Source organism: Corapipo altera, unplaced genomic scaffold (genome assembly GCF_003945725.1).
Source record: "Corapipo altera isolate COAL_440 unplaced genomic scaffold, ASM394572v1 78, whole genome shotgun sequence".
NCBI lineage: Eukaryota > Metazoa > Chordata > Aves > Passeriformes > Pipridae > Corapipo > Corapipo altera.
The window spans coordinates 3,630,915-3,655,172 of NW_020884904.1; the positions used below are offsets into that span (position 1 = coordinate 3,630,915).

The 24,258-nt window shown below is 42.4% G+C and overlaps 3 protein-coding genes and 2 non-coding genes across 12 annotated transcripts in view; all 5 read left to right on the plus strand.

Moving 5' to 3' along the window:
• The window catches only part of ST5 (suppression of tumorigenicity 5), a 172,313-nt gene extending 159,384 nt beyond the window's left edge, over nt 1–12,929 (plus strand). For all 8 annotated transcript variants that reach the window (XM_027651048.1, XM_027651049.1, XM_027651053.1 and 5 more), the window contains 6 exons: nt 6,211–6,388; nt 7,487–7,528; nt 8,539–8,650; nt 9,547–9,786; nt 10,053–10,139; nt 10,585–12,929. In XM_027651048.1, the coding sequence (XP_027506849.1) occupies nt 6,211–6,388; nt 7,487–7,528; nt 8,539–8,650; nt 9,547–9,786; nt 10,053–10,139; nt 10,585–10,619 (694 nt within the window). In that variant the 3' untranslated portion in view covers nt 10,620–12,929. The remainder of the gene's footprint in view (nt 1–6,210; nt 6,389–7,486; nt 7,529–8,538; nt 8,651–9,546; nt 9,787–10,052; nt 10,140–10,584) is intronic.
• Nucleotides 12,930–13,419: 490 nt separating this feature from the next.
• Nucleotides 13,420–16,658, plus strand: RPL27A (ribosomal protein L27a). Its single transcript, XM_027651054.1, has 5 exons — nt 13,420–13,491; nt 13,774–13,837; nt 14,285–14,360; nt 15,188–15,362; nt 16,466–16,658. The coding sequence occupies exons 1-5, from the start codon at nt 13,489–13,491 to the stop codon at nt 16,592–16,594; spliced, it is 447 nt and encodes a 148-aa protein (XP_027506855.1). The 5' UTR covers nt 13,420–13,488; the 3' UTR covers nt 16,595–16,658.
• On the plus strand, nt 14,736–14,867 carry LOC113950961. The gene has a single exon (XR_003528949.1). It is a non-coding gene; the product is annotated as a small nucleolar RNA SNORA3/SNORA45 family (small nucleolar RNA).
• LOC113950962 lies at nt 15,696–15,827 on the plus strand. Its single transcript, XR_003528950.1, has one exon. It is a non-coding gene; the product is annotated as a small nucleolar RNA SNORA3/SNORA45 family (small nucleolar RNA).
• Nucleotides 16,659–21,706: 5,048 nt separating the features above from the next.
• Nucleotides 21,707–24,258, plus strand: part of TRIM66 (tripartite motif containing 66) — a 52,112-nt gene continuing 49,560 nt past the window's right edge. The window contains exon 1 of the mRNA XM_027651273.1: nt 21,707–22,004. Within this exon, the coding sequence (XP_027507074.1) occupies nt 21,785–22,004 (220 nt within the window). The 5' untranslated portion in view covers nt 21,707–21,784. The remainder of the gene's footprint in view (nt 22,005–24,258) is intronic.

Genomic DNA, 24,258 nt, shown 5'->3' on the forward strand with positions numbered 1-24,258 from the left:
TCAAGCAAGGGGGAGTTGGATCAGTTGATATCCTGAGGTTTATTGCTACCTGAATTACTTTATGGTTCTATATAACTTTGCTTTAAATTGTGAAACAAAATAATAATTTAATTTTGTTTATTGTTATTTTGTTTACTTTGTTTATTTAGTTATCCAGAGGCAGACACACATGCTTAAAAACATCAGTGAAAACAAGTTAAATTTTTAATCCAGATCATGTGAAAGTAGTGCCTTAAAATGCAAGCAACCCTACAAATAGGCAGGTTTCTTGGAGCTCTCAGGAATCACATGCCTTATGCATGAACACACAGAGGTATCCTTTAATGCCTAATCAGCAGGGATGTTACCCATCACAGCTTCATCTCTCAAAATATCTCAGTTTTACATTCGCTTCAGTATTACTTTACAAGCACATTTATTACTTGATTTTGTTCTGGTGAGGAGGTTATCTCATACACTTCCTGCAGTTGTCTTGACACAACCTCCTCCCCAACCCTCTCTCTACCCAATGCTGTACCTTTGAATGTGCCTGTTGTTCCTAAATGTGTGCTTGCACATTCCTGAACTTGGGGCTGCAGCCGTGCAGTCAGATGGCTCCATTGCTGTGCCCTCTTTTCCTCTAGCAACAGTGACTCACATGATTTTAATTTGAAGTGTTCTTGGGTAAGTCTTCTTGCTAAAAAAATAAAAAAACCCATGTAATTTCTTTGATTTGAGTCGAAAGAGGGAATTGAAGAATTTTTTCCGTTTTAAACGTCCTAGAAATGGTAACAGAGAAACAGTCAGCAATAATTTTGCATAGGAGGGAACATTATCATGTCTGACACTTTTATACTGGCTGGAAAGCTGGAGATGTCCTGCACCATTGTATCAAAGACTTTCTTGAATTCTTATCTTTTTCCTCTCTGCCCTTTTTCTTGAGCAGTTGGTGGTATCTGGGTTAATGAAAAATGCGTCCTCACAGCACAGAGCCCTGGGAATGAAAGACAAACCATTGATCTGGGGGGCTCTGGGAGCTCACAGCCTTAGGAAGAGCACTTGGGCATCAAGGGGAGTACTGGGGCTGAGCACCCACACTATGGAGCAGGGAGAAAGCAGTAACATCTCCCTGTCATCAGCCAGCTCTTCCAGGGCTTACTTCAAAGGCTGACCCGCAGGAGTGCTACAGGAGCTCATTACAGCCAGACAGCTGGAGCTTGGAGACTATCACTTCTGATACTTATAAGTTTTCATTTATATCTTGTCCCTGATGCTATTACTTAGTCTTATATGCCTGATTAATCGTGCTGATATGATTTATTCTTATGCACGCAGAGAAACCTTTATTTTTTCAGAGCTTAATTGTGTCCTGTATCTGGCACAGCACAGCTTTGCTCTGAATTACTGCCAGAGCACGTCAACAGTGGTGCCATATGCACTCCATCTCCCACCCAAACTGTAGCTACAGTTTTTACTTCCATTTCTGATGCTTTTCAAGCTTTCTGCTTTGTCCTTTCCACCGCTGCAGCCTGTGTGTGTTGGGAGGGGAAATGGGCTGAGTCCTTGGCCTGTAGCCTTTTCCCAGAGTCCTTCAGAGAACTCCTTCACAGTCCTCTGCAAACCTCTCAGACTATGTTAACTTGCAGAGTTGTCACAGACCTCTCTCTCTGCCAGAGACTGAAGATAATATGGAGAGGCATTGAAGGGTGTAGAAGGAAAGTGTCAGGCATCTGTTTTTGCTACGCAGTTCATCAGTAGCCCAAGGGTAGGAGCTGTCACAGAAAAGCACAGCTGGGGCCTGTGATGAGGAGGCATGTGGGTGTGTAATACCCACGTGAGTCACAGTATAACACCTGGAAAGGACAGAGCCTCCAGACTGCAAACTCAAAGGGGAGGAAGCTTTTGCAAGCAGATGAAGGGATGTGTGTCAGGGAGGTTACTCCGTCTTGGAGGGGTTGTGGGCTGGAGCATGAATGTGTCAACGCAGCAGATGAAAGAGTTCAGCAAAGGCGGACAGAGTAGCATAATTTAATCAGCTGCAAGAAATGAGAAACATAAAAAGGTTGTGGAAAAGTAAACACGGGCAGTGGAAATGCTCTTTTGTGAATTTACATTTTTGGCTACATTTCTCCGTCTGAGGAAGCAGGGAGACGAGATTCTGATGGTCAGCTCCAGTCCAGTGCATGGTCCAGAGCACTGGCCCAGCACAGAGCTGGCACCAGGCCTGGGGTGACAGAGCTGCTGTGTGGCTTGGCACTGCATGTAAGATGTGGAGGAAGGGAAGGGATATTCTTGCCTTCTCCTCCTTCAATGAAAACGTCAAAATGATTGTGGAGGTGCATGTGAGTAGCAAGGTGGGATCAGGGAGCCATGTCAGGAAGCGGTTGTCTGTGTTAGAGGCTTAGTCCTGGACTTGGGAGATGCTCAGTGTGTGAAGCTTCCTTGGGTCTGTGAGAAATTTTAGGTGTGGAGGGGGAAATGGGAAGGAATATAGCTGTTGGGTATTGTTATAAAGAAAAGAGAGTTATCAAGTGTATTTGTAGAATATTTCCATTGTGAGTAGTATGTGTAACTGAATATGGCTTTAACACCAACAGACAGTTGGCAACTTGTAGTAAGCAACAAGCCATGGTCCTCTGAAACAGGCACATCCAGCACTAACATCCACATTGGCAGCTCTCCCCGCAGCCAGGGCAGCATCCATTCACTGCCCAACAGTGGACAGTGTGTCTTTCTCAGAATATGGTAGTTGTGTTGTGATAAGATATGAATCTAAGCTGGGCTTGCACTTATTTGTTAGTTGGCCAACCTAGAAATTGCTAGCAGACATCCTCTGTATCTGAAGGACAGTAAAGTTTCTTGCAAAGTCATTTTTCTTTTTGAGATGGACCTAAACCATGTTCACAAGCAGTCCCCAAAATTCAGCTGAATCACAGTTATGTCTAAAATTCCTCTGTCTCGGCTCATAGTCCAAGCTTGTGTCTCCAGAGCAAGGAAAAGTTTCTGTGTGCTGTCATGAGAAAATGATTTTGGAAAAAAAATAGCCCAGAGAAAGATAAAGCAACTTTGGGAAAGAAGCGATGCCATATTTTGCCTGTAACATGATAAAAAATTTCTTCAAGAGAAATTTGTGATTAAGAATGTCTCAATGAGATTGTATAACTTCGTATTACTGTCTTCATTTGGAGAAGATCAAACACTGAAGGTTTTTTTAATCTAGTCAATAAAAGACATAGGGAGAACCAAAACCTTGGCAAATTCTAAGTAGATTGCCCATGTTTTGAAATTAATTGAAATTGGGTGATTTTCTACTAATTGTTCTCTAATTTTGCTTTGGCAGAGTGCAAATTCTTGGGATAAGGCCAGGCTAATGGGGTGATGTGCACGACTCCAGCAGTGCTTCACCTCTGAAGTGTGAGGTTTATGTTCCTTGTTAGAGTGTGACTCAAGCAATGAGTTGGTTTCTTGTACTCGCGTATAAAATTCCCTGCACATGGGTAATATAAGAAGTGTTTTCCAGTAGAACAACAGCTAGAACATTATGCAGCATTCCTGTAAAACTACACGGAGCAAATGAAAAAGGCCACTCACCAAACCAGCTCTCTGGATTACCAAAAATGCCCTAGAGTATTAAAAGTGAAAATATTTTGAAAATCTAACTTCTTTGACTATTCTGTTGCTTTACTTTCTGTGCTTCACACACCTTAAAGAAAATAAATCATCTGACCTTACTGCTTATTTCTCATAAACAAGAACAGTGGGATAACGTGTGGGCTGCACATTTGGAAAGGAAAAACTGGAGTGGACTTGGTTTCCCAGGGTAGGGTTTTCTTTTTTAGTTTACTAAACATGCCTCTCATTAATAACATTCTTTAAAAGAATCTGAACTGTATTTTAGAGGTTTAAACTGAGGGGTCCCTCACATCTGTCATCTCTGAATTTTACCTTACAGAATGTGAAAATCTCACACTGCAGTGAAAGGTGTGTCCTTTCTAAATATGAATCTTTTCAGCTACGGAAGAGACTCAGGGACTTTGTACAAGCAGGAGTTTGGTAACAGCGTGTGGGAGTCCAGCTGCCCTCTGTGGGAGCAGTGTCCAGGAGGGAAGGCGGGCAGCAGGAGGTTCTGGGGACTGAAAGTTCAGAGGGAGTGTTTCATGGGGATGAGATGTCTCACGGGGAAACACTTTCTGAGGCTGAATTTGAAAAACTGCGTGCAGAGTCTTAAAATGCAGAGGCTGAGGTGCTGACAAGGGCCATGGTGTGATTGTTGGGGGACGCTGGCAGGGCAGAGCAGGACACCCCCCACCACGGCCGCTCCCTGCATTCTGCTGCTGCCTTGACACAGCCAGCTCCCGGGAAAGCTCTGGAAGAGAAACCAGTGTCCTGGGCCGGAGCCTGAAGTCTCCCCTAGCGTGGGAATAGCACGCACAAGAGGATGCAGGGGCTGATTTACGTCACAGCACCGTGTGTAAAACAACAAGTTACAAAAGGGCATTTTATAGAAAGGAAAAAAATACCAACTGAGCATCAGAAGAATGTTTGTCTTCCTGCTTTTAGCTTAGCGTGGCTCTTTTTTTAGTTGCGCAGCTAGGATGACTGAATTTGTAGTAGCTGAAAATGCCAGAGAGTCATTAAAGTGATCTTGAGAAAGCGCTGGGAGTCTGTACCATGTTCCACAGCTCTTCCGAAACCCACCGCTGTGCTCGCCATGGCAGATGCTCGAGAGCAAAGTATGAGGCAATGTGTTTTTATATAGCATTGTTTTTTTTATTAAGCACTGCTGCCTGCTATATAAAAAAACCAAACAACCCAAATTAGAGAAAAGCATCATTTTACAAGAACCCTGTGTCAGGCAACATATGTTATAAAACCATGCTGTGACTGTTAGATGTTGAAGGAAATGTCAATTAAAACCAAGCCAACAGATTATTTGCAGTAAAAGACAGCCATTTGTTCTTCCCCAACCTTTTCTCTCTTTGTCCTCTAATTATCACTTTTCTTATTCAGCAAACTTCAAAGGTTAATCACAGACAGGAACAAACAGGTGAAACCTTTCTTCTGGCCTTGGAATAATCCACAACTAAAAATGCTCATGAAGGTTATTCCGGTGGAGGTTTGATGCCACCTAAAGCCTCCACCAAGTCTTGCAACAGAAGAAATCTGCACCTCTCCCCAGCATTCTCAAGCAGTAACAGCTCTGGAGTTATTATTTATAGTTCTTTGTGGCTACATTAAGCACAGCAGAAGTTTGCAGTGTGAGAAAATTAGTTCAGTCATGCTAGGCTGGGTAGTAATCCAAAGTTCTGTCATCTCAGCCTGTGAGAAGCAGACATTGTAACTCAGTCCAAAATTAAAGCTCTGATAGGGAGAGGCTGTCTTTATTCTCCTGACGCTAAAACTAACTTTGTAATGACATTCCTTTATTTTTAACATTTGGAAACCATGTCACTGTAAAAGGGAATCAGATTCAGTAGATGGAAAGACAACATATGCAAGACATTTTCCATGATAACTTCAAGCCTTAATGTTCGGTGGATACCAATGTGTATTTTAGAGTACTCTGCTGATCAGGGTCAATACCTATATCACTGAAGTCAGTTAATAAGCCTCTTAAAATGTATTATAATAAAAATATGCTGTTGTCACAAAGATATACAAACTTTGAGATATGTGTTGATTTTACCAGATTTCCTTCAGAATAAGTATTGATACTAAATCTTGCATCTGATTTAGTAGAGTTTTTCTTTAGGATTTTTTTTCAGTTTTATTTTATTTTTCATTTTCCCTTGTTCATGCATTAGTGCTCAACATAAGAACATCACTATAATGCATTTTAACTACTGACTTGGTCATAACAGCCAAGATCTGAAGTTGCTTTTGGATTTTAAGCATCGTTCAAAGTGGCTGCTGTTGAGTGTTTTTGGGAATGTTGAACCTTGTCTTCTAGATAAAAGTGTCTCCTGACTGCTATAATGAAGCAAATGGATTCTGGTTTTTTTACCTTTAGTTTGAAGTCTCCTGGAGGTGATTAGGAGAGGAACTACCACACTGCACAGTACAGAGGTGGTAGGGACTGGAAGGGGACTGGGGCTGTCTGAAGTCACAAGCGACAGAAGGCACTTGTACTTCAACACACTGAATTTATCAGCAAGTGGTAGCTGTTCTGAACTAAGTTCAGCTGTTCTGAACTAAGAATCTCTGCTAACCTGGTTGTTCCTCTTTCTCCAGCACCTTGTCGAGCTGCTCACATGCTGTGGTGGCCCTGCTCTACCCCTTCTCCTGGCAGCACACCTTCATTCCTGTTCTGCCCTCATCCATGATTGACATCGTGTGCTGCCCTACCCCCTTCCTGGTGGGACTGCTCTCCAGCTCTCTGCCCAAACTCAAGGACCTGCCTGTAGAGGAGGTAGGAGCTGGCACCAGAATTGTTTGCCCTGAGTAAAGCTGGCCTCACCCTGGAGAGGTCTGCCATTCACACATAAATCCTCACGTTTAATTTTTAACCTGCCTCTTTATTTCTTCTCTGCCTAATTCTCATGGGCAACTGCCTCTTGGTAAAACACAGTAGTAGGTTTACTGTTCTCTCTATTCTGCCCCTCTTCCCATATCTGGCACCTTGATAGAGAAAAGTGAATGTTTACCAGGTTAACAAGTAAGTAGGGTGTAAAAATGCTGATTTGTTCTGGAAGAAGAAGAGGAAGCCACCTGCTATGACACCTCTTAATGGTAATAGAAGTTGTTCATGAAGCCACAGCTCACAAAATAAACAAAACCTTTCAGAATTTGTTTTTTTAACTTCTAAGACTTTGTTAATACTATACTGGAAATCAAATGAGAGTTGCACTTCATCAGCTCTTCCAGTAAAATACCATAAAAACACTCAAGGGCACACTCTTCTGTCTTACTCCTATTAGTTTTCTGGCATTTTACTAAGAAATTTTCTTTTCTTGTGCTTGCTTCCGAGGTTCTGTGTTCCTCTGGCCCGTGTAAATCTCTGCTCCCACTTTCCTAACTTTGCTAACTTTTTCCACTTTTCCTCCAACTTTCCTAACTTTGCTCTCCCACATCTTCCCAGCTCCATCTCTAGCTTTGCTGCTTCATTATCAAGAATATTTCACACCCTTGTCCTTTAGAAGCGCTGCTGCCTCCAATGACACTGTTTTCTTTAAACCCTTCTGAAATACTTTTCAAGTGCACGTTAACAAAAATTATTAGCAATAACTTGCTTAGATTTAAAAAAAAGGACCTGCCTAACCCTTTCAGCTTTTTTTACATGTTAACCTAGTATGAGACCTGTTGTATCTAACTATGCTAAATTAGACTTTTAGCTCTAAAGAAAACTTTCACACTCTTATTTTATAAAGCACACAACCTCTTGTTTCACAGTAGGAATTTGATTCATGTTGAGGCTTGGCACTGTTCAGATGGTCTTTTGCTATTAAGAGGCCATGACTGTTTTCTGTCTCCTCAGGTATATCTCACTACAGTGTTTTTTTTTCTTTAGGCTTTGATGGTTAACCTGGGATCTGATCGATTCATCAGACAGGTAAAGTACAGCTCGAAATGCTGTCATGCAGTCTAGCAAGCTGTTTACTGCTGTAGCATGATTAGGTTTCTTTGATCAGAGATATTTGGCAGGAATTGTGTGTACAAAGGGAAAGTGATTAGAAAAAAAAAAGTGTTCATTTTCTGTTTCATCTGCAAATAAGTACCTCTCAGGTATGCAAAATGGACTTAGGCTATGACTGTCAGAAGGAATCCAGACCTGTATTAACAGTGGAAAGAAAACATCCAAAGATAACAATGCCACCTTAGCAAGAAAACTCACACTGTGGGAGATGAAAAGCACAAAAATTGCAAAGAAGTTTCTGAGTGAGAGAGGAGAGTAAAGAATAATTTATTGTGATGGCAAAAGCAGAAGCCTTGTAAAACAGGGAGATAAAGGATCACGATCATCTGATAGTCATGTGGCGCTAAATAATTTCAAGAACAACAATCTGCAGGTTAGATGAGTAAACTTTCTTGTACGATTCCCTGGACAATATGGCTGGTGAATAGGGGCTGCACAGCTAAGATTCTTGTGTCGAGTTGCTTTTGCTGAACAAGCATTAAATAAAATGAAGAGACCAAAACAGGGAAAACCCAGAAAACAAGATATACTATGATATAGTAAAAACAACTGTCAAGAACCAAAGAAGCTGCCTAAACTAGAGCAGCTGTGTGTACACATAGCAAGGCTTCACATGATGTATATTTAGTTAAACACAATTATTTGGACTCTTTGTCATGTAAAGAGCTGATCCCAAGATTCTGTATGTTTACCTGCTCTTTGGATTATCACTTCTGACTTTAATCTCATTAAGAGTGACAAGAAATTATGTTTAGAAGTATATGTTAGCTGCACATAGGTTTTCATTATTTATGTAGCCATGACAGTAGCAGATACAAATTTTTTTTCACCTGAGTGAAAATACTTCTGAATACTTCTGAAAGTATTTGCTGTAGTTTCTGCATAGATTAATGTAACCTAAAGATTTCCTTTCTTTCCTCTATCAGATGGATGATGAAGACACACTATTACCTAGGAAATTGCAAGCTGCTCTGGAGCAGGCTCTAGAGAGAAAGAATGAACTGATAAATCAGGATTCAGATAGTGATTCAGATGACGGTAAGTTCATTTGGAAACAGGGACTTGTATAAAACAAACATGTAGGTAGAATTGTGACTTTCCAGGAGAAAGAAAGATGAGACTTGAGTTCTCAAATACCTTTTGTGACATCAAAAATAGTGAGCACCCAGGGAATGAGACTGATAGCATCAACCTCCAGTAATACCAGCAATCTATTTTAATTTCTTTGTAAATGACATGGGCTCTCATGGGTCCCTCTGAACCTTTGCTCATACAGAGGTTTGCAGTTGACTTGGCCCTAGTTCAATCCAGATAACTCTACAGGCTTAGGGATGTGTCTGAGTTTGGAGTTTCTTTTGGCACTCGGTATTTTCAGGGGAGAGAAACAGGTACCACCAGAAAATAGTTTCAGTGCAAGATGGGTTACATTGTCTCTGCAGGTTCACATTTCTCTCCAGCAGTGATAAAAACAGCTCAGGCTCAATATAAATGCCTATGGTTAAAGGTATGAAACAGGCCCCTATTCAGTTTTTGAAATTTATTTCTACTCATCTGTATTACATATGTAAAACTGTTTTAACATCTCAGAAATTATGAAAACTCAAATTCTACAACATGCCCTTTTTGATCAGTCTTTGTTCCTCAGGGATGAAACACTCATAAAATGCTTAATTTTCTGAGTTGTTTCCTGAGGATTTGTAATTCTCATTGACTGTTGGTTATGGAACACCAATTATACACAGTGGCACTTGTGATTATGAAGTCGTTGCCCTCTCTGATGTGCAACAGGTGTGTGGGGAGCCCCCAGCACAACTCCTGTCAGTTGTTAGCACAGCATCAATAAACTAAGAGATGCAGCACTGGCCCTGTGGGAATAATGCTGACAGCTCTGGTAGCAGCTGATTTTGGTGTCTTATTGCTGCCTTATTTTGCAGAATGTAACACCCTGAATGGATTAGTGTCTGAGGTTTTTATCCGATTCTTTGTGGAGACAGTTGGCCATTATTCCCTGTTCCTAACCCAGAATGAAAAAGGAGAGCGTGCCTTCCAAAGGGAGGCATTCCGTAAATCTGTGGCCTCCAAGAGCATCCGCCGCTTCTTGGAAGTTTTCATGGAATCCCAAATGTTTACTGGCTTCATCCAGGACAGAGAGCTGAGGAAATGTAGGGCAAAAGGTAAGGGCGTGTTTCTCCCCTGCGGCGCGGGTGATGCGTTCTGCCGGGGTCCCGCAGCAACTGACAACGCTGGGAAAACGGAAACGCGTCCCTGAAATAATGCCGGGCTAACCGGAAGGTCGATTTAAGCGGAGGCTGCCGGAGGCAGAGCCCGCACGGCCGGGATTGCCCCGGGCCGCCCGCCGGAGCTGCGCCGTGGGGAGCGGGGGACGCGGGTGCAGCCGGACACAGCTCACCCCGGCGCCCCTGTCTCCCCTCTGCCGCAGGTCTCTTCGAGCAGAGGGTTGAACAGTATTTGGAAGAGCTGCCGGACACGGAACAAAGTGGAGTGAACAAGTTCCTGCGAGGCCTTGGTGAGGAAAATTTTTAGAAGTATTTCTGACATTAATGTTAGTGCTTGTGGTTATTTTTTTTTCCTTTTTTTTCTTCTTTTTTTTTAAAATTTAAAAAAGCCTTACCTGAGATAAAATCAGATAGGCAGCTGCAATGTAATAGGAAATATTAAAAGGAAAACAGTGAAAACATAGTTAAAGATGACAGAGCTAGATTTAACTATGAGCCCTGTTAACGCTTTCATTTTCATTTTGGGGGTGGGGGAACCGAACCGTAACGGAGGAGTAGAACAAGAAGGTGTCTGACCACTCAGCACTTTGTTAGTTGGCTGTCCCTGCTGGTGTTGATTCGAAGAGTAACCTTACAGCAGTAACCTAACCTTAAAGTTAGACCCATCTGTTAGGTCACTTTTGATTACCCTGGCTTTTTGGTACATGCGAGACACTGACAGTGTGCTTTCTTCAGGGAACAAAATGAAGTTCCTTCACAAGAAGAACTAATTCCTTTCTGCTGAAATACCAACCCAAAGACTATTTATGACACTGCGCGAGACACCTGCGGCATTCCAGAGTTCGGAGCATGAGGAGAGCAGAGCGAGCTCTAAGTGATGACTGATGCTGTTGACAGTGTGCCACGTGATGGCTCCTTTATGTATTTAGATAGAATTTGTACATAATGTGCTGTAAGCTTTTTGTAACTGATTTTGTAATGAGCAAGAAAACTGTGGTAAATATTTGTATATTCCTGAGAATAACAGGTGCTTATTTTTGTTTCTTTAGTATGAATTGAGTTATGCTTGGTGCAAAAATGAATAGCTGATTTATGTGCAGCTGACTGTCTCAGCAGAACCACTGACTTCAAGGGATGTTTGTGAGAGAGCGACGCTGATGCCTGAATACTGTGGGGTGAATGAGCTCGGGTACATGGGAGAGGTTGTACGAACGGGGGCCGCTTTCACGCGGCACAGTTGCTTGTTTGGTTGGGTTTTTTCCCCTCTAATTAATTTTAAAGAAATAACAAAGCAACTTGATAATAAGGTACTTGGTTCACAATGCAAACTTTCCACTTGGTTTGAACTCTGGTCAGTAAACTCCTTGTAATCCATTCTGCACTAAGACTGCTAAACCTGAGGAGATCTCAGCTCTTTGACATACAAGCTGCAGCGAGTAGGTACAGTACATCCTTTCCTAATGTATGTATGTATGGTTTCTAATAAACTCTGTAAATATACCTGTTTGTTTATATTCATTGCAAACCTCTGCAGTTTCTGATGTTGAGCAGGTACAAACCCAGTAACTTTCCTGTGATTTTTTTTTTTTTAATGAATTTGTAATTAAAATGGTTATTATGAACCTGTCTTTTGGTAGGTTTGCTATTTCGTGATGTGTAGTTTGGGTTTTCTTCAATGTTTTTCACTGGTGCTAAGAGAAGGCATTTTGTATCGCCGTTTTGTTAATTTTATCCTAACAGAAGCATCTCTTAAAACATTTCTTTCGTGGGGTAGCAGCGAATTGTTTTGTCATTGTATCATATATACCCCTGAACTGTCGTATTTTCAGGTTGCTTTTGTGCTACATTGGGTAGATGATCAGAGTAGAATATGAGCAGCTTATAGCAGGCAGCCTTTGTCTGGATTTCTGATGAGCTGATCACCTACATTTCATGAGAGACTGCTTTTCTTTTACATTAATTGCAGTGTGTTTAGCTGATGTTTCCATGTCAGTGAAGACAGGACAGGAATGGTTCAGCTTGCCATGGCTCCTGCACAGCTGTGAGTGCTGCTTAACTACCACATTCGTCCTTGATCTGATAACAGATAACTGTTGAGGTTCTGTAAGTTTCCCTGTAGTCTGAAGAAGAAAATATAAAATGCTTGAATATATTTGCAAGTCTGACAGATAATGAAAATTAGCTAAAACTTCTTACCTTTAAAGAAAAGAAGCCATACTGTGTTTTTCTTCATTTGCAGCATGATTTCTGTAGTTAGACTGGCTTTGAGGCTTGCGCAATTCCGAACCTGTCAGTGGTTCTGGTTTGCTATCAGCCTCATAGAACAATATCGAGGGATTATTCACTAAAAAGGTGAAGTCGTTTCCTTTTTTAATTACCTCCCTCACACTCGTGTGTATACAAAAGCTTTTAAGTGGACATGAAATGTCTGTAAAATATCAGGTGCTTTTGATTCAATGGAAATGTCATCACAACCAATAATTTCCATTAGTTTTACTATATAATACGTTCTAAGTTCCAGAATGACTCCTAGATGTAAGTCTTCGGAGTGGAAGGAATAACGTCACTTGTACAGGTGGCTTCTGGCCTTTTTATAAACAGCAGCTGCTAGTAAATGTATGTACATATTCCTCTTAAGAAAATGATGGATAAAACATCATCAGGACGTGCTGCAGAGTTGCTACAAAAGCAAGACAAAGCCGCAGAAAGACGTACAAGACTGATGCTGTAAAAGCCGTCTCCCACACCAAAGCTATTTTCCTCCATCTGCACTTTAAAAATTTAAAGAGAAAGGTTTTAAACATTTTATGATCCATCAACATGTCACTCCTGCTTTTGTAATGTGAATCAGAGGATAGAAATGGACACGGTGAGGTCATGTTTCGAAAAATCTGTAGATCTTCTTGACCCTCAGACTATGGCTATATAAAACAATCCCTGTGTTATTTGGAGGTCTGTGTTTGAAAGGGAAGGATGAATGAAAAATTAGAAGTGTTCTCTTCTAAGTTAGTTGCTAAAACGAATGGGTTTCCTCAGCATGGAACATTACAAGTGCACCGCTTAACTGAGAAGGAAATCCTGAAAAAACCCAAATCTAAAACCAAGTCCTGTGTTTAAAACTGGTAAAGATCTGTTTAAAATCTTACAGTATAAAATCCATTCAAAAAAAAAACCAAAACAACAAAACAAAAATCCAAGCTTAATCATAGAATATTTAAGAGTTGGAGGGGACCCAAAAGGATAATCGAGTACTACTCTTAAGGGAATGGCCCAGACAGGGTTCGAGCGCACAACCTTGGTGTTACTGTCACTGTGCTCTGACCAAGTAGAGCAATGAAACAGTAACGCTCCTCAGGCATCACTGGTACTCTAGTGTGGCAAATAACTGTGTTTAATACATAGTGTTTATTTTCCCGTTGTTATGGGTGTTTAATAAAGTGACCCAGCTTGCAAATTTTCAAAAGTTCTGCTCAAAATCCCGCTTTTGCTGCGGACCCCAACAGCAACTCCGAGCTCAGCCCCCGGCGCGGCCGCCTCAGCGAAGCCTCGCGAGAGTTCAGCCCCGCCCACCCGCCCATCCCGCTTTTTTCCGCTCTCGCGAGAACCGCGCCCTTTCTCTCCCTCGAGCACGCCGACAAGATGGTGGGAGCTGCTGCCGGGCCGGGATGGGATGGGATAGAATAGAATGGAATGAAGGGCTTCGCGGCCGTCGCTCCTGCGGAGCGACATGGCTGAGGAGTACTGGAGGGTGGCGGGGAGGTGCGTCTCCGAGCCCGTGGCGGGGCAGAGCGGTGCGGGGAGGCCGGCCCGCCATGGCCTGTGTTTCCGCGCCCGCCGTGGGGCTGCGGCCTCGGGGTGCGGCGGGTGGTTCTGCTGCCTCTCGCTGCCCGCCGCGCTCACAGCTTCTCTCCCGCTTTCCCGCAGCCTTCCAGGCTAAGGAAGACCCGGAAGCTGAGAGGACACGTCAGCCACGGGCACGGCCGCGTGGGTGAGTGGAGGGGAGGCCGCGGGTGGGCTGGGGCGCCTCGGCGGGAGTGTCCCTGTCGGCTGAGGGCTCCCCGGCGCTGAGGGGAGTCTGCTGTGCCTCGCGGGTCGCAGGAAAAGGCGGCTGTGGGTGCAGGGGCCCACTGGGCTGTGGGAAGTAGCGAGTAGTTCCGAAGGCCGCGGCGTGCGGGGGTCGGTGCCGCAGTGATGGGCCGATCAGAAGCCTTGCACATTTGTAACTTCAGTAGTGCACAGGCGATCGGTACTGGTCGTGCGACATCGTAACATTACAGGGCAGTGCTGTTTGCCTTCTGATTCTTTGGCCATTCACACCTTGTCACACAACAAGGTGGATTAATTAATTAATTAGTTTAAATTGACACTTAATGTACCTTTAAGCCTAAGTATTATATGTGACGTTAGTGTAACAAACTTAAATTTTTCTTTTTAGGGAAACACAGGAAGCATCCAGGAGGACGTGGTAATGCTGGTGGTATGCACCATCACAGGATTAACTTTGATAAATAGTAAGTGAACATTTTAAATGAATACTAGCAATGTGTGTGTTCCTGAAGTAGACACAACTAACTTTTATGTGTGAATAAACAAAATTTCCTGCAATCTTATGTGCTTTTTACTCTTAATGTGAAGTGTGGCATTATAGCTACAGGCAACTCGTGTCCTCATTTACCCTAAAATCAAAGGCTTTTTCACTTAAGCAAGATGTCTTTTAAGAGTTCAGTGCTGCATTTGGTAAATTTGACCAGACTTGCTGGTTAACAACTTGGTTCTTGCTTAACAATGCACACACAATAGACTTAAAATATTATATTAAATGTTAAATCCAAACTGCATCCTGTTAGCTGCGTCCTGTAGGCTCAGGGGTGTTGTCCTTACTCGTGGCCGAGACTATAGAGTCACATCTGGGCACTGCCTGTTGTCCTGGTGTGCTGGAGTCCTCGGACAGTAACCACTAATCTATTCACTGGCTGTGCCCATTCCTGTCTCAGTCAGTCACCAGGTTAGTGACAGGAGCACTGAAACTCCATGGGCAGTGCAGCCCTCCCAGCATTCATGGAGTTGGGACTGCCCTGGAAATGCAGACTCCAGTGAGAGGGATGAAGCTGTGAGTTCAAGGGAGATGAAACACTTGAAGAGGAAGTAATTTTTTCTTGGTTTAGTTACTAATAATTATTACACCTAAATGCTACACATACTAATATGAAAAAAATATCATGTGAAATTTCGATTGCTCTAATCCAATAAGGTGCTTGTTTGAGTGCTAATTTTGTAGTTCTGCTTGTTCAGGATGAATTAAAAATGTGATCTAATGTGGAATATGTTTCTTTCCCAGTCACCCTGGTTATTTTGGAAAAGTAGGCATGAGACACTATCACTTGAAGAGAAACCAAAAGTTCTGTCCTACTGTCAACCTGGATAAACTGTGGACGCTCGTCAGTGAACAGACCAGGCTTAATTATGCCAAAAATGAGGCTGGTCTGGCCCCGGTCATCGATGTAGTGCGCTCGGTGAGTTCCTGCTCAGTCAGCCCTGTGACTTCTGGTCTCTTCATGTGTGACTGAGCTTTGCCTTTCCAGATAGGGAAATGGTGAACTGCAACTAAATTTGAGTGCTTAAGTATTTGTGAGCTTCTCGAGACAGATATCTTGGCATACAAGTAGTTACAGAGGCACGTATGGTGTTACATTTTTCCCTGTAAGAACTTTTTCTTATAGTTGCGTGTGACTTATAGTTCCCTCCTTTGGGTAGATGGTGAAAGATTTCCTGTTTAAAATGTTCCTGAAAGCGTGTACAAACACCTGGCAGAACTAGTCTCATTCTCATAACATCACTTTTCCAATATCGAGACTAGAGTCACATCTCCACATGTTTGGTTGTCTTGGTGTGCTATAGTTCTCGGACATAAACACCTGATCTTTATTCACTGGCTGTGATGTCCTGTATCCCAGTCAGCCACCGAATCAGGAACACTGAACTGCTCTGCCAGGTGGAGGTGTTCTGCCTCCTGCACGAAGATACCTGTGTTGGCCAGTTAGGCTGCCACTTCTAACCAGCAGTGATTTCAACAGCTGTTTTATTAATGGACTTCATGCCATGATTGTCCTGCTAATGTAAAGGACAGGAATGATATAAGAGGATTCCAGTGTTAGAGAGCAGCTATGGCTGTGAAAGCTTGACAAAGCTTCAGCTGTGCATTTCAGGCATGCAGAAGAGCCCTCTGCTCTGCTCAGAAGTACCAGGGTGTCCAGCTGGTAAAGAGCACTGACCAGCAGTCATTACATAGTAGGCAGTGTTGGAAGTGCAACCAACTGCTCTTCCCAGAAAAATGTGGAAAGGTTGGTGACTTTAGGGTGTTTTTTGTATATGGAGTATTTGGAGAAGCATCATCCAGCTTCTAAATCACAGGAGAATTTCAGTTTACAGTTTACACTTTCTTTCAGAACAAACACAACCCCACTAGGTCATGCAGGGCATCTTTCTATAGGTACTGAGTTGTCTGGATGAGGTCACGGTGATCACAGTTTTAGTTTTAACTGTTGAAAAACAGGTCTGAAGGTAGAAGCCTGCAAGCCGATTACAAACACTGAACTTCTTTTTTAAATCTTTCTAGGGCTACTACAAAGTCCTGGGCAAGGGGAAGCTGCCCAAGCAGCCTGTAATTGTGAAAGCAAAGTTCTTCAGTAGAAGAGCAGAGGAGAAGATCAAAGAAGTTGGTGGTGCCTGTGTGCTTGTGGCATAAAAGTTTTTGTTTTATTCAAATTTTTTGAATAAAAACAATGGATAAAATGAACTGATATACAGAAGCTTGTTTTGTGTTTTCTTTTTCTGACTTGTCCAGGCACCATTCACACTTGAGTCTTACCTGCTTAGTTATTTCTGGTACTTTTTGATCAGTGGTTTGACTGTTTCTTGCTTTATTTTGAAATTGCCTGACTACGGTGTCCAGTACGTGGTATGTACAAATACCTCATCTTTTTGTCTTTACAGGGTAGCAAAATAGATTCTGTATTTGTGCTGCTCTTTGATTGGTGATCCTCTCTACAGCTGTCTGTGAAAAGGGGACTTGATGTGTTTGGCAGTAATTAAATTTAGATGGCTTTTAGGGTAAAATTGACATGTGTTCCATTTATGAAATGGTTCATCTTAGCCAGTGGTACTGCTAGTTGTGAAGAACTATAACTTGATTGAACAGTTTGTAAAGTACTAAGGTAAGAGTGTGTGAACTGCCTCTCCCTGACTGATGGGACCACTGTTTCCTAATAGGTGATACTGTTCATCCACTGCCAAAGCAAAAACATTCCAGTTCTCAAAGGTGAGTTGTGTGGTACAGCAAACTAAGGAGTGCTGTTACTGCCTGGTGTTGGTCACCTGGTCGCTGAGCAGACCACAGAAGTGAGGCAAAGCTCGCTGGGCACTGACGTGCCCTGTGCACACGTAACAACAGGCAGGTGACATCGGCTCACTTATATGCATAGTAGACATCGCTCTCAATGCTTTGGTATTTAATGTCTTAGTATTATGTCTTGCAATATTTTGTCATGCAAAATGTTCTTTGTGAGAGGCATGCCAGCCCCACCAGCTCTGGTCTCTGCAGGCCAGCTGGGGTTTAGTGTGGGGTTGGGATTTTGCACAGCTGAGCCTTGTCCCTGACACACCTGCAATGAGGCTGGGGCAGGACTTCTTCCTTGGCAGCTGCCTGTGCTGTATGTCTACTCTTGCCATAACTGCCCAGAGGAAAAATTCAAACCTGGGGTTTGAGGTTGAGCTGTTAATCTGTCAAACAGGAGTGGCTGCCAGAGGCACTGTGCCGGGGAAGGAGGTGATGTGCTGGAGGAGGCTGTCAGTCACTGCTGTTGGGTGCATGCCCTCCCCTCACACTGCCTCGTCCTGGAGACAAAACTAGTGGAATTGCTCTTCATAACATTTCAAAGTGCTGTTATGAGCCTCCTGTAGCAACATCCACTTTGAATGGACTGAAGAAGATACAAAAAAAATCTGATTAAATAGAGAAAAATAATCACAGGAAATTGAAAGACCTTATTAGAGAGTTCATCCCTCAAATATAGAAATTGTTAAGTTATAAGAGTGTATTATTACAAAATTCTCTTTGTCTGAAATGCATTAATGCTTTGCTGGAAATTCCAGTCCTGAGATACTTGGATGGTTGCCATCGATTTGCTCTGGGATGGCTGTTGCCTTCCCAAGGCCATGACTGACCTTTTGATCCCAAAGCAGCCCCAGTGCAGTGCCTTTCCTTTGCCCTCCTCTGGGCTGACATACCCAAAGCACTTTGCTTCCCATTCCAGGTGTGACTGCCTGCCAGGTGCCTCCCCAGTTCTACCAGTCTTCCTCTATTTCTGTCCTGTGTCCTGCCTCATTATTCTCACCATACATCTCCAAATGTAATGAAGTTTATTTTCTTTGTAGTCACTGCTGCTGGACTTGGTGTTTCCCGTCAGCGTAGCCAAGTCACTGCTAATCATAGACCCATAGAATAATTTGGGTTGGAAAAAAACTGAGATCATTGAGTCAAGCTGTTAACCAAGCACTGCCAAATCTACCACTAAACCATGTCCCTAAGTGCCACATCTACACAACTTTTAAATACCTCCAGGGATGATGACTTGAGCAGCCTGTTCCAGTGCTTGACAACCCTTTCAGTGAAGAAATGTTTCCTGATATCCCATCTAAACCTCCCCTGGCACAACTTGAGGCTGTATCCTCATGTTCTATCTCTTGTTGGGAGAGGAGGCCGACCCCCACCTTTCTACAGCCTTCTTTCAGGTAGTTGTAGAGAGCGATATGGTCTCCCCTGAGCTGTCCCCAGCTCCCTCATCTGCTTCTCATCAGATTTGTGCTCCAGACCCTTGCCCATCTCCATTGCCCTTCTCTGGACTCACTCCAGAACCTCAATATTTTTCTTGTAGTGAGGGTCTGAGAACTGGACATGGTATTTGAAGTGTGGCATCACCAGTGCTGAGTACAGGGGCACAATCACTTCCCTAGTCCTGCTGGCCACTCTATTTCTGATCCAAGCCAGGATGTCATTGGCCTTGGTCACCTGGGCACACTGCTGGATCATGTTCTGCTGCTGTCAAACAGCACATCCAGGTCTTTTTCCACTTGGCCCCTTTCCAACCACTCTACCCCCAGCTTGCAGCGCTGCCTGGGGTTGTTGTGACCCAAGTGCAGGACCTGGCACTTGGCCTTATTGAACCTCAGGGACTTGGTCTCAGCCCATTGATTCAGCTTGTCCAGATCTTTCTGCAGAGCCTTCCTGCCCTCCAGCTGATCAACACTCCCACCCAACTTGATATCATGTGCAAACTGAGGGTACCCTTGGTCCTCTTGTCCAAATCATTCATAAAGAAATTAAACAGGACTGGCCCCAGTACTGAGCCCTGGGGAACACCACTGGTGTTCCTGCCAGCTGGATGTAACTCCATCCACCACCACTCTCTGAGCCCAAACATCCAACCAGTTCCTAATCTAGCCAAGAGTACACCCATCCAAGCCATGTGCAGCTATTTTCTCCAGGAGAAGGCTGGGGGAAATGATGTCAAAGACTTTACTGAAGTTTAGGTAGACAACAGCCACAGCCTTTCCCTCATCCACTAAGTGTGTTGTCTTGTCATAGAAGATCAGGTCAGTCAAGCAGGACCAGCCTTTCATAAACCCATGCTGACTGGGTCTGATCCCCTGGTTATTGCATAAGTGCCACAAGATGGCACTTAAGACGATCTGTTCCATGGCCTTCCCCAGCACCAAGGTCAGGCTGGCAGGCCTGTAGTTCCCTGGATCCTCTTTCTGGCCCTTCTTATAGCTGGGTGTCACAATTGCTGACCTCCAGTGAACTGGGACACCCCCCTCCCCCCCCCAGTTAGCCAGGACTGCTGATAAATGACTGAAAGTGGCTCAGTGAGCACTTCCACTAGCTCCCTCAGAACACTTGGGTGGATTCCATCTAGCTCCATAGACTTGTGTGTGTCTAGGTGGTGTAGCAAGTCACTGACCATTTCCTCTTGGCTTACAGAGGTTTCACTCTGCTCCCCATCCCTGTCTTTCAGCTTAGGGGGCTGGGTACTCAGAGAACAACTAGTCTTACTATTAAAGACCAAGGCAAAGAAGACATTAAGTATCTCAGCCTCCTCTTCCTTCATCTACCAGACTACTAATTTGCATGCCCATCTCAGCACAAAATTTTAAACACTTTTATCCCTCTCCTGCCAAAAAAACTTATACATAGTTTTGTATGTTATGCAAAAAGCATAAATTAAAATGTAGGGCAACCTGCTTCTGCTCCTCCAGCCACAGGTTCTGCCTTTACAGTAATACAGTGTTTCCCTGTATCAGGCTTTGTTTGCACTGATTCTCTGTGCAGGGATGCTTTGGTCCTGGGCTGTGGTTTCTTTGTCTAAACAATGCGGTAGTCTAAGACCTCAGCTTCCTACTGCAGAACTGACATGTTTTTGTGGGTGCTGATTTGTCTTCTTAGCAACAGCACTTGCAAGAAACAACAGAGGTGGAGTGAGCTGAGAGGCTGTGCTGCTCTAGGGACATTTGCCTCTGAAAGATGAAGATGCATTGTGAAAAGTAAGTTTGTGTAATAAGCACTGATATAATGTTAGTTAAATCATAGGTACAACTGCCAATTCAATTCACAGATCATTTCTAAAGGGACCTCTACTTTTGAAATTAGAATCTTAACTTTTAGTGGTAGGTTTGAATTTGTCTAAGTAATTTGCCAGTCAAGTTGGTGGATATCTACCTAGAACAGGTCTTGGGTATGAAGTATGGTGCAGACTTTAACAGAGGGTCCATTTTTTTCTCTAAAATATTCTAAATACCAATGACTTCAGGATGCAACACTTAAAAATTTCCTGGTTGTGAATTTCTGAGACTCTCATAAATTTTTTGTATTGTAGAAAAAAAAATCCCAAAACAAAACAGAGCCACTTACTAACTATTTCCACTGGAATCTCCCACAAGACAGATTCCTTTAAGGGAATAGGTGGCCCTAAGATTAGAGCTGCTGCTTTTCTGTGCTGGGGAAATCTGGATATCATAGCTTCAGTTACATACTGCTGGCAGCAGGGCCACCATGTCAGGGCTATTGGTCCCAGGAGGCTAGCTCAGATAGAAGGGTGACTCCGAGGAGATGAGACTTTATTTGCGTTTTCACCTCTGATACAACTTGCAGAAGTCGCCCTTTGCAGGTGGTGTCTGATCAACATCTCTCACAATCTCGGAATAGAGGATGAAACATGAACTACAAAACTCTCAATTGACCTTGGGGAGCTTAGGTTGGCAGGAGGAACACTGTCCTGCTTGTGGGAAGCTTAGGTTTTGTTTATAATCTGATCTGTGGTCATCTTGATAGTCAAAATTTGATTACTGTGAAGTGCATTTTCTATAAAGAAGATTGGCAGACGATGCTGTACATTTTTCAAGGCAGCTTTCTAACATGCATTGCTGAAATGATGGACGTGTGATCAGCCATTGTTATTATTTGCTTTACCTGAAAACTGTAAAATATTGAAGTGAAATTGTAAAAATAGTCAGAGAATATCATCATCTTTATTGCACAGTTTCAGTACTTTTAACAGGAAATGTACAGTGTGTGATAATTCAGCCCGGTAGCAGCTTTGTAAGTAGATCAATAGAACAGATTAGTTCAGTTTTTACAGAAGTAGCAAATACTAGAGAGATAGTGGGATCATGGTTTGTAAACCTTAAACCACACTTTCCTGCACAACAATCTGCAAAGATATTCTTTTCTGTAAAGCAGGTATGTGATTTTCAGCTGAAAGGGACTTCTTCTTTTTTGCACAAGGGCTAAATAAATGTTGTTTGTTTGATTGTTCATCCCGCTGTTGCCTTCTAGTTTGTGCTTGAGTGATCAAGTGTTTTGTGAAGTGAAGGGCTTGTCATGAGCCATTTTGTGACTCTTCATGTTTTCGATGTCAGACTTCAGCCAACAGAAATGGAGACCCTGGATTTGCTGTGGAACTGTTTGGTGTGCAAGTGGGACCTGAGGAGGAGAGACCCCAGAATGCTACCTTGCCTTCATTCCTTCTGTAAGGACTGTCTTCCGGATTTGATTCAAGGATACAGCTATATTCCCACTCAGTATGAAGTTCTGTATGAAGGTAATATTTAAGGATCTCTGGCTTATGCTTTTTGCATTACAGTATTAGAAAAATAGGTGGATTGAGAAGTACTTTTTAAGCCCATTCTTCTACGGCACTACTTTAAATTGATAAATTAGGAGAGTCAAGATTTGTATGAGCAGAGAGTGGATTGAGAACAAGCCTTCCTCATTATGTTTTTCATCCAACAGCAGTGTTTTGAATAGAAATGACACAGGCAACGTTTAACATTTTTCAGCATGGGTGAGGTTTCAGTTATCAAGTGTGTCATTATGAATATTTTGTTTTCTTAGCTTAATAAATGAATAAATGCTGCAAGATAGTTTCCAAGATGCATCCTTTTGCAATCTTTTTGACATGCTGGACATTTCTATGGTACTGGTGGTGGTGATAGCCTTGTTCTTCCCTCACCCCCACTTCAGTGTCTCCCCAATAACAACACCAAAACATCCGGTCCTTTGTTTCTATTAGAGGTCACAATAATTGTTATCAGAATATGTGTATTCTGGTGCGCTGAAACTCTTCCTTTTATCTCCTTTGTGAATGTGGTTTCTCTCTACCTGCACACTTGTGGCTGTAACTCACTCTAACAAGCTGAGTAAACTCATGAGGATGAGAAGCATTTTGTGGCTGTGCTTTTTGAAATCCTGAAGTTATTAGTACAGTTTTTGGTAGTGATGTTAAGAGAAAATATGTAACTTCTTTTGAATTAAAACTCCTATGACATAATACAGTAATTTTAACTGAAAGAATCTTAATTGCTGTGGGAAAACATTGCAGACTCATTACTAATTTGTAAGAAGAGCAAAAGCATACAGGTTACTTGTATTTTCAAGGCTTTGAACTTTAGTTGAGTAAGGGGTATGATTTATTATATTTTCCATAGCAGATTTTAGAAACGTAGGAAGAGAAGATACCTTCCCTGAGGTGATGGTAATCAGAATTGATGAGATAACACAGTCATCTAGACTAGTTCAGGTTTGAGAAAAACTGGAAACTGTTGAAGAGATCACTATTGAAAGGTTAGCAAAACACAAAACTAAAGGAAAAGAGAATGACTTAATGGCAAAGGAGAAGGGCTGTTCATGTTTAGGTTACAGATAGAAAAAGATATGAAGGTAGGAGAAGAAGATAAAGGCAACAAAGAAGTAATTTCAAGTAATGTTCCCTTAAAATTTTTAATGCTCAGTCATAGTATGCTTAAAATCTGAGGGACCGACTCTATAAAAAAATGCTGTTGAAACAAGCACTCCATTACTTTTTATGTATTCTCATTTGACAGTTAAGCCATTCCTCTCTCCTTTTAGTTTCTGTTTGCCTAGTGGAAAGGTGAACTTGATGATCTTGGATAAAGCACAGCTAAAGGTTCCCTTGAGTTGTTAAAATATTAGACGTTTCTTCAAGCTGGATCAGGAATCCATGTAGATCACCAATTCTTTGTCAATAGCAAAATGGAATAAATACATGTTTATTTCTGTATTCTTGAAGTTTCTCTATTTACTTCCTCATTCTTTTGTAGGTAGGGAAATTCTGTGGGAAACACTAGGATCAGAGAAAAGAAATAATGAACAGTGATGACCCAGTAAATGAGGTGAGACACCAGGTGCAGAGACTCAGTTGATATATGAGCAAGGAAAGCAGCAAAACCAAAACATCTGTGTCTCTTAATTAAGTCAACGACTGAAACTGCTGCCACCATAAGTCAGCCAGGATAAATTTGTGAACTCTCATGCTGGCACAATGCTAAATGTTGCTTGTCTTATCTGCACTGATTGCTGAGTTATGGACAGTACAATGCCAACTCAGTTTTCACTGTTATCTTTAAGTATGATCATACATAGATGCTAATAATAAACTACATGCAAGAGCTAAACCATGTGAGTAAACATAAAATATTGCCTGTAAGAAAAATGTGTTCCTTACTCACTATGGATTCTTTAAGAAAGTGTAAGAAAGGAAAAAGTAAATGTATTTCCAAGTGAAGTTAATCTGATATTTGTTACAAAAAGCACACTTGAATTTGCAGGTTTCTGTATGCTTTACTACAAGCATAATTAAAGTACTCTGATAACAGAAAGCTCTTTTCTAGTTTATTGTTTTTGTGTTGAAATTGCTGAGAAGCTGGAGGTAAGTGGTCCTGATATTTGGTGGGTGTTGGTGTTGGAACTTACTTTTATACCTTTTGTGTGTTTATGGTGACTCATGAAAGAAAGCTCTGAGATAGCCAGAGCTCATATGGAAAAGCTGGATGCAC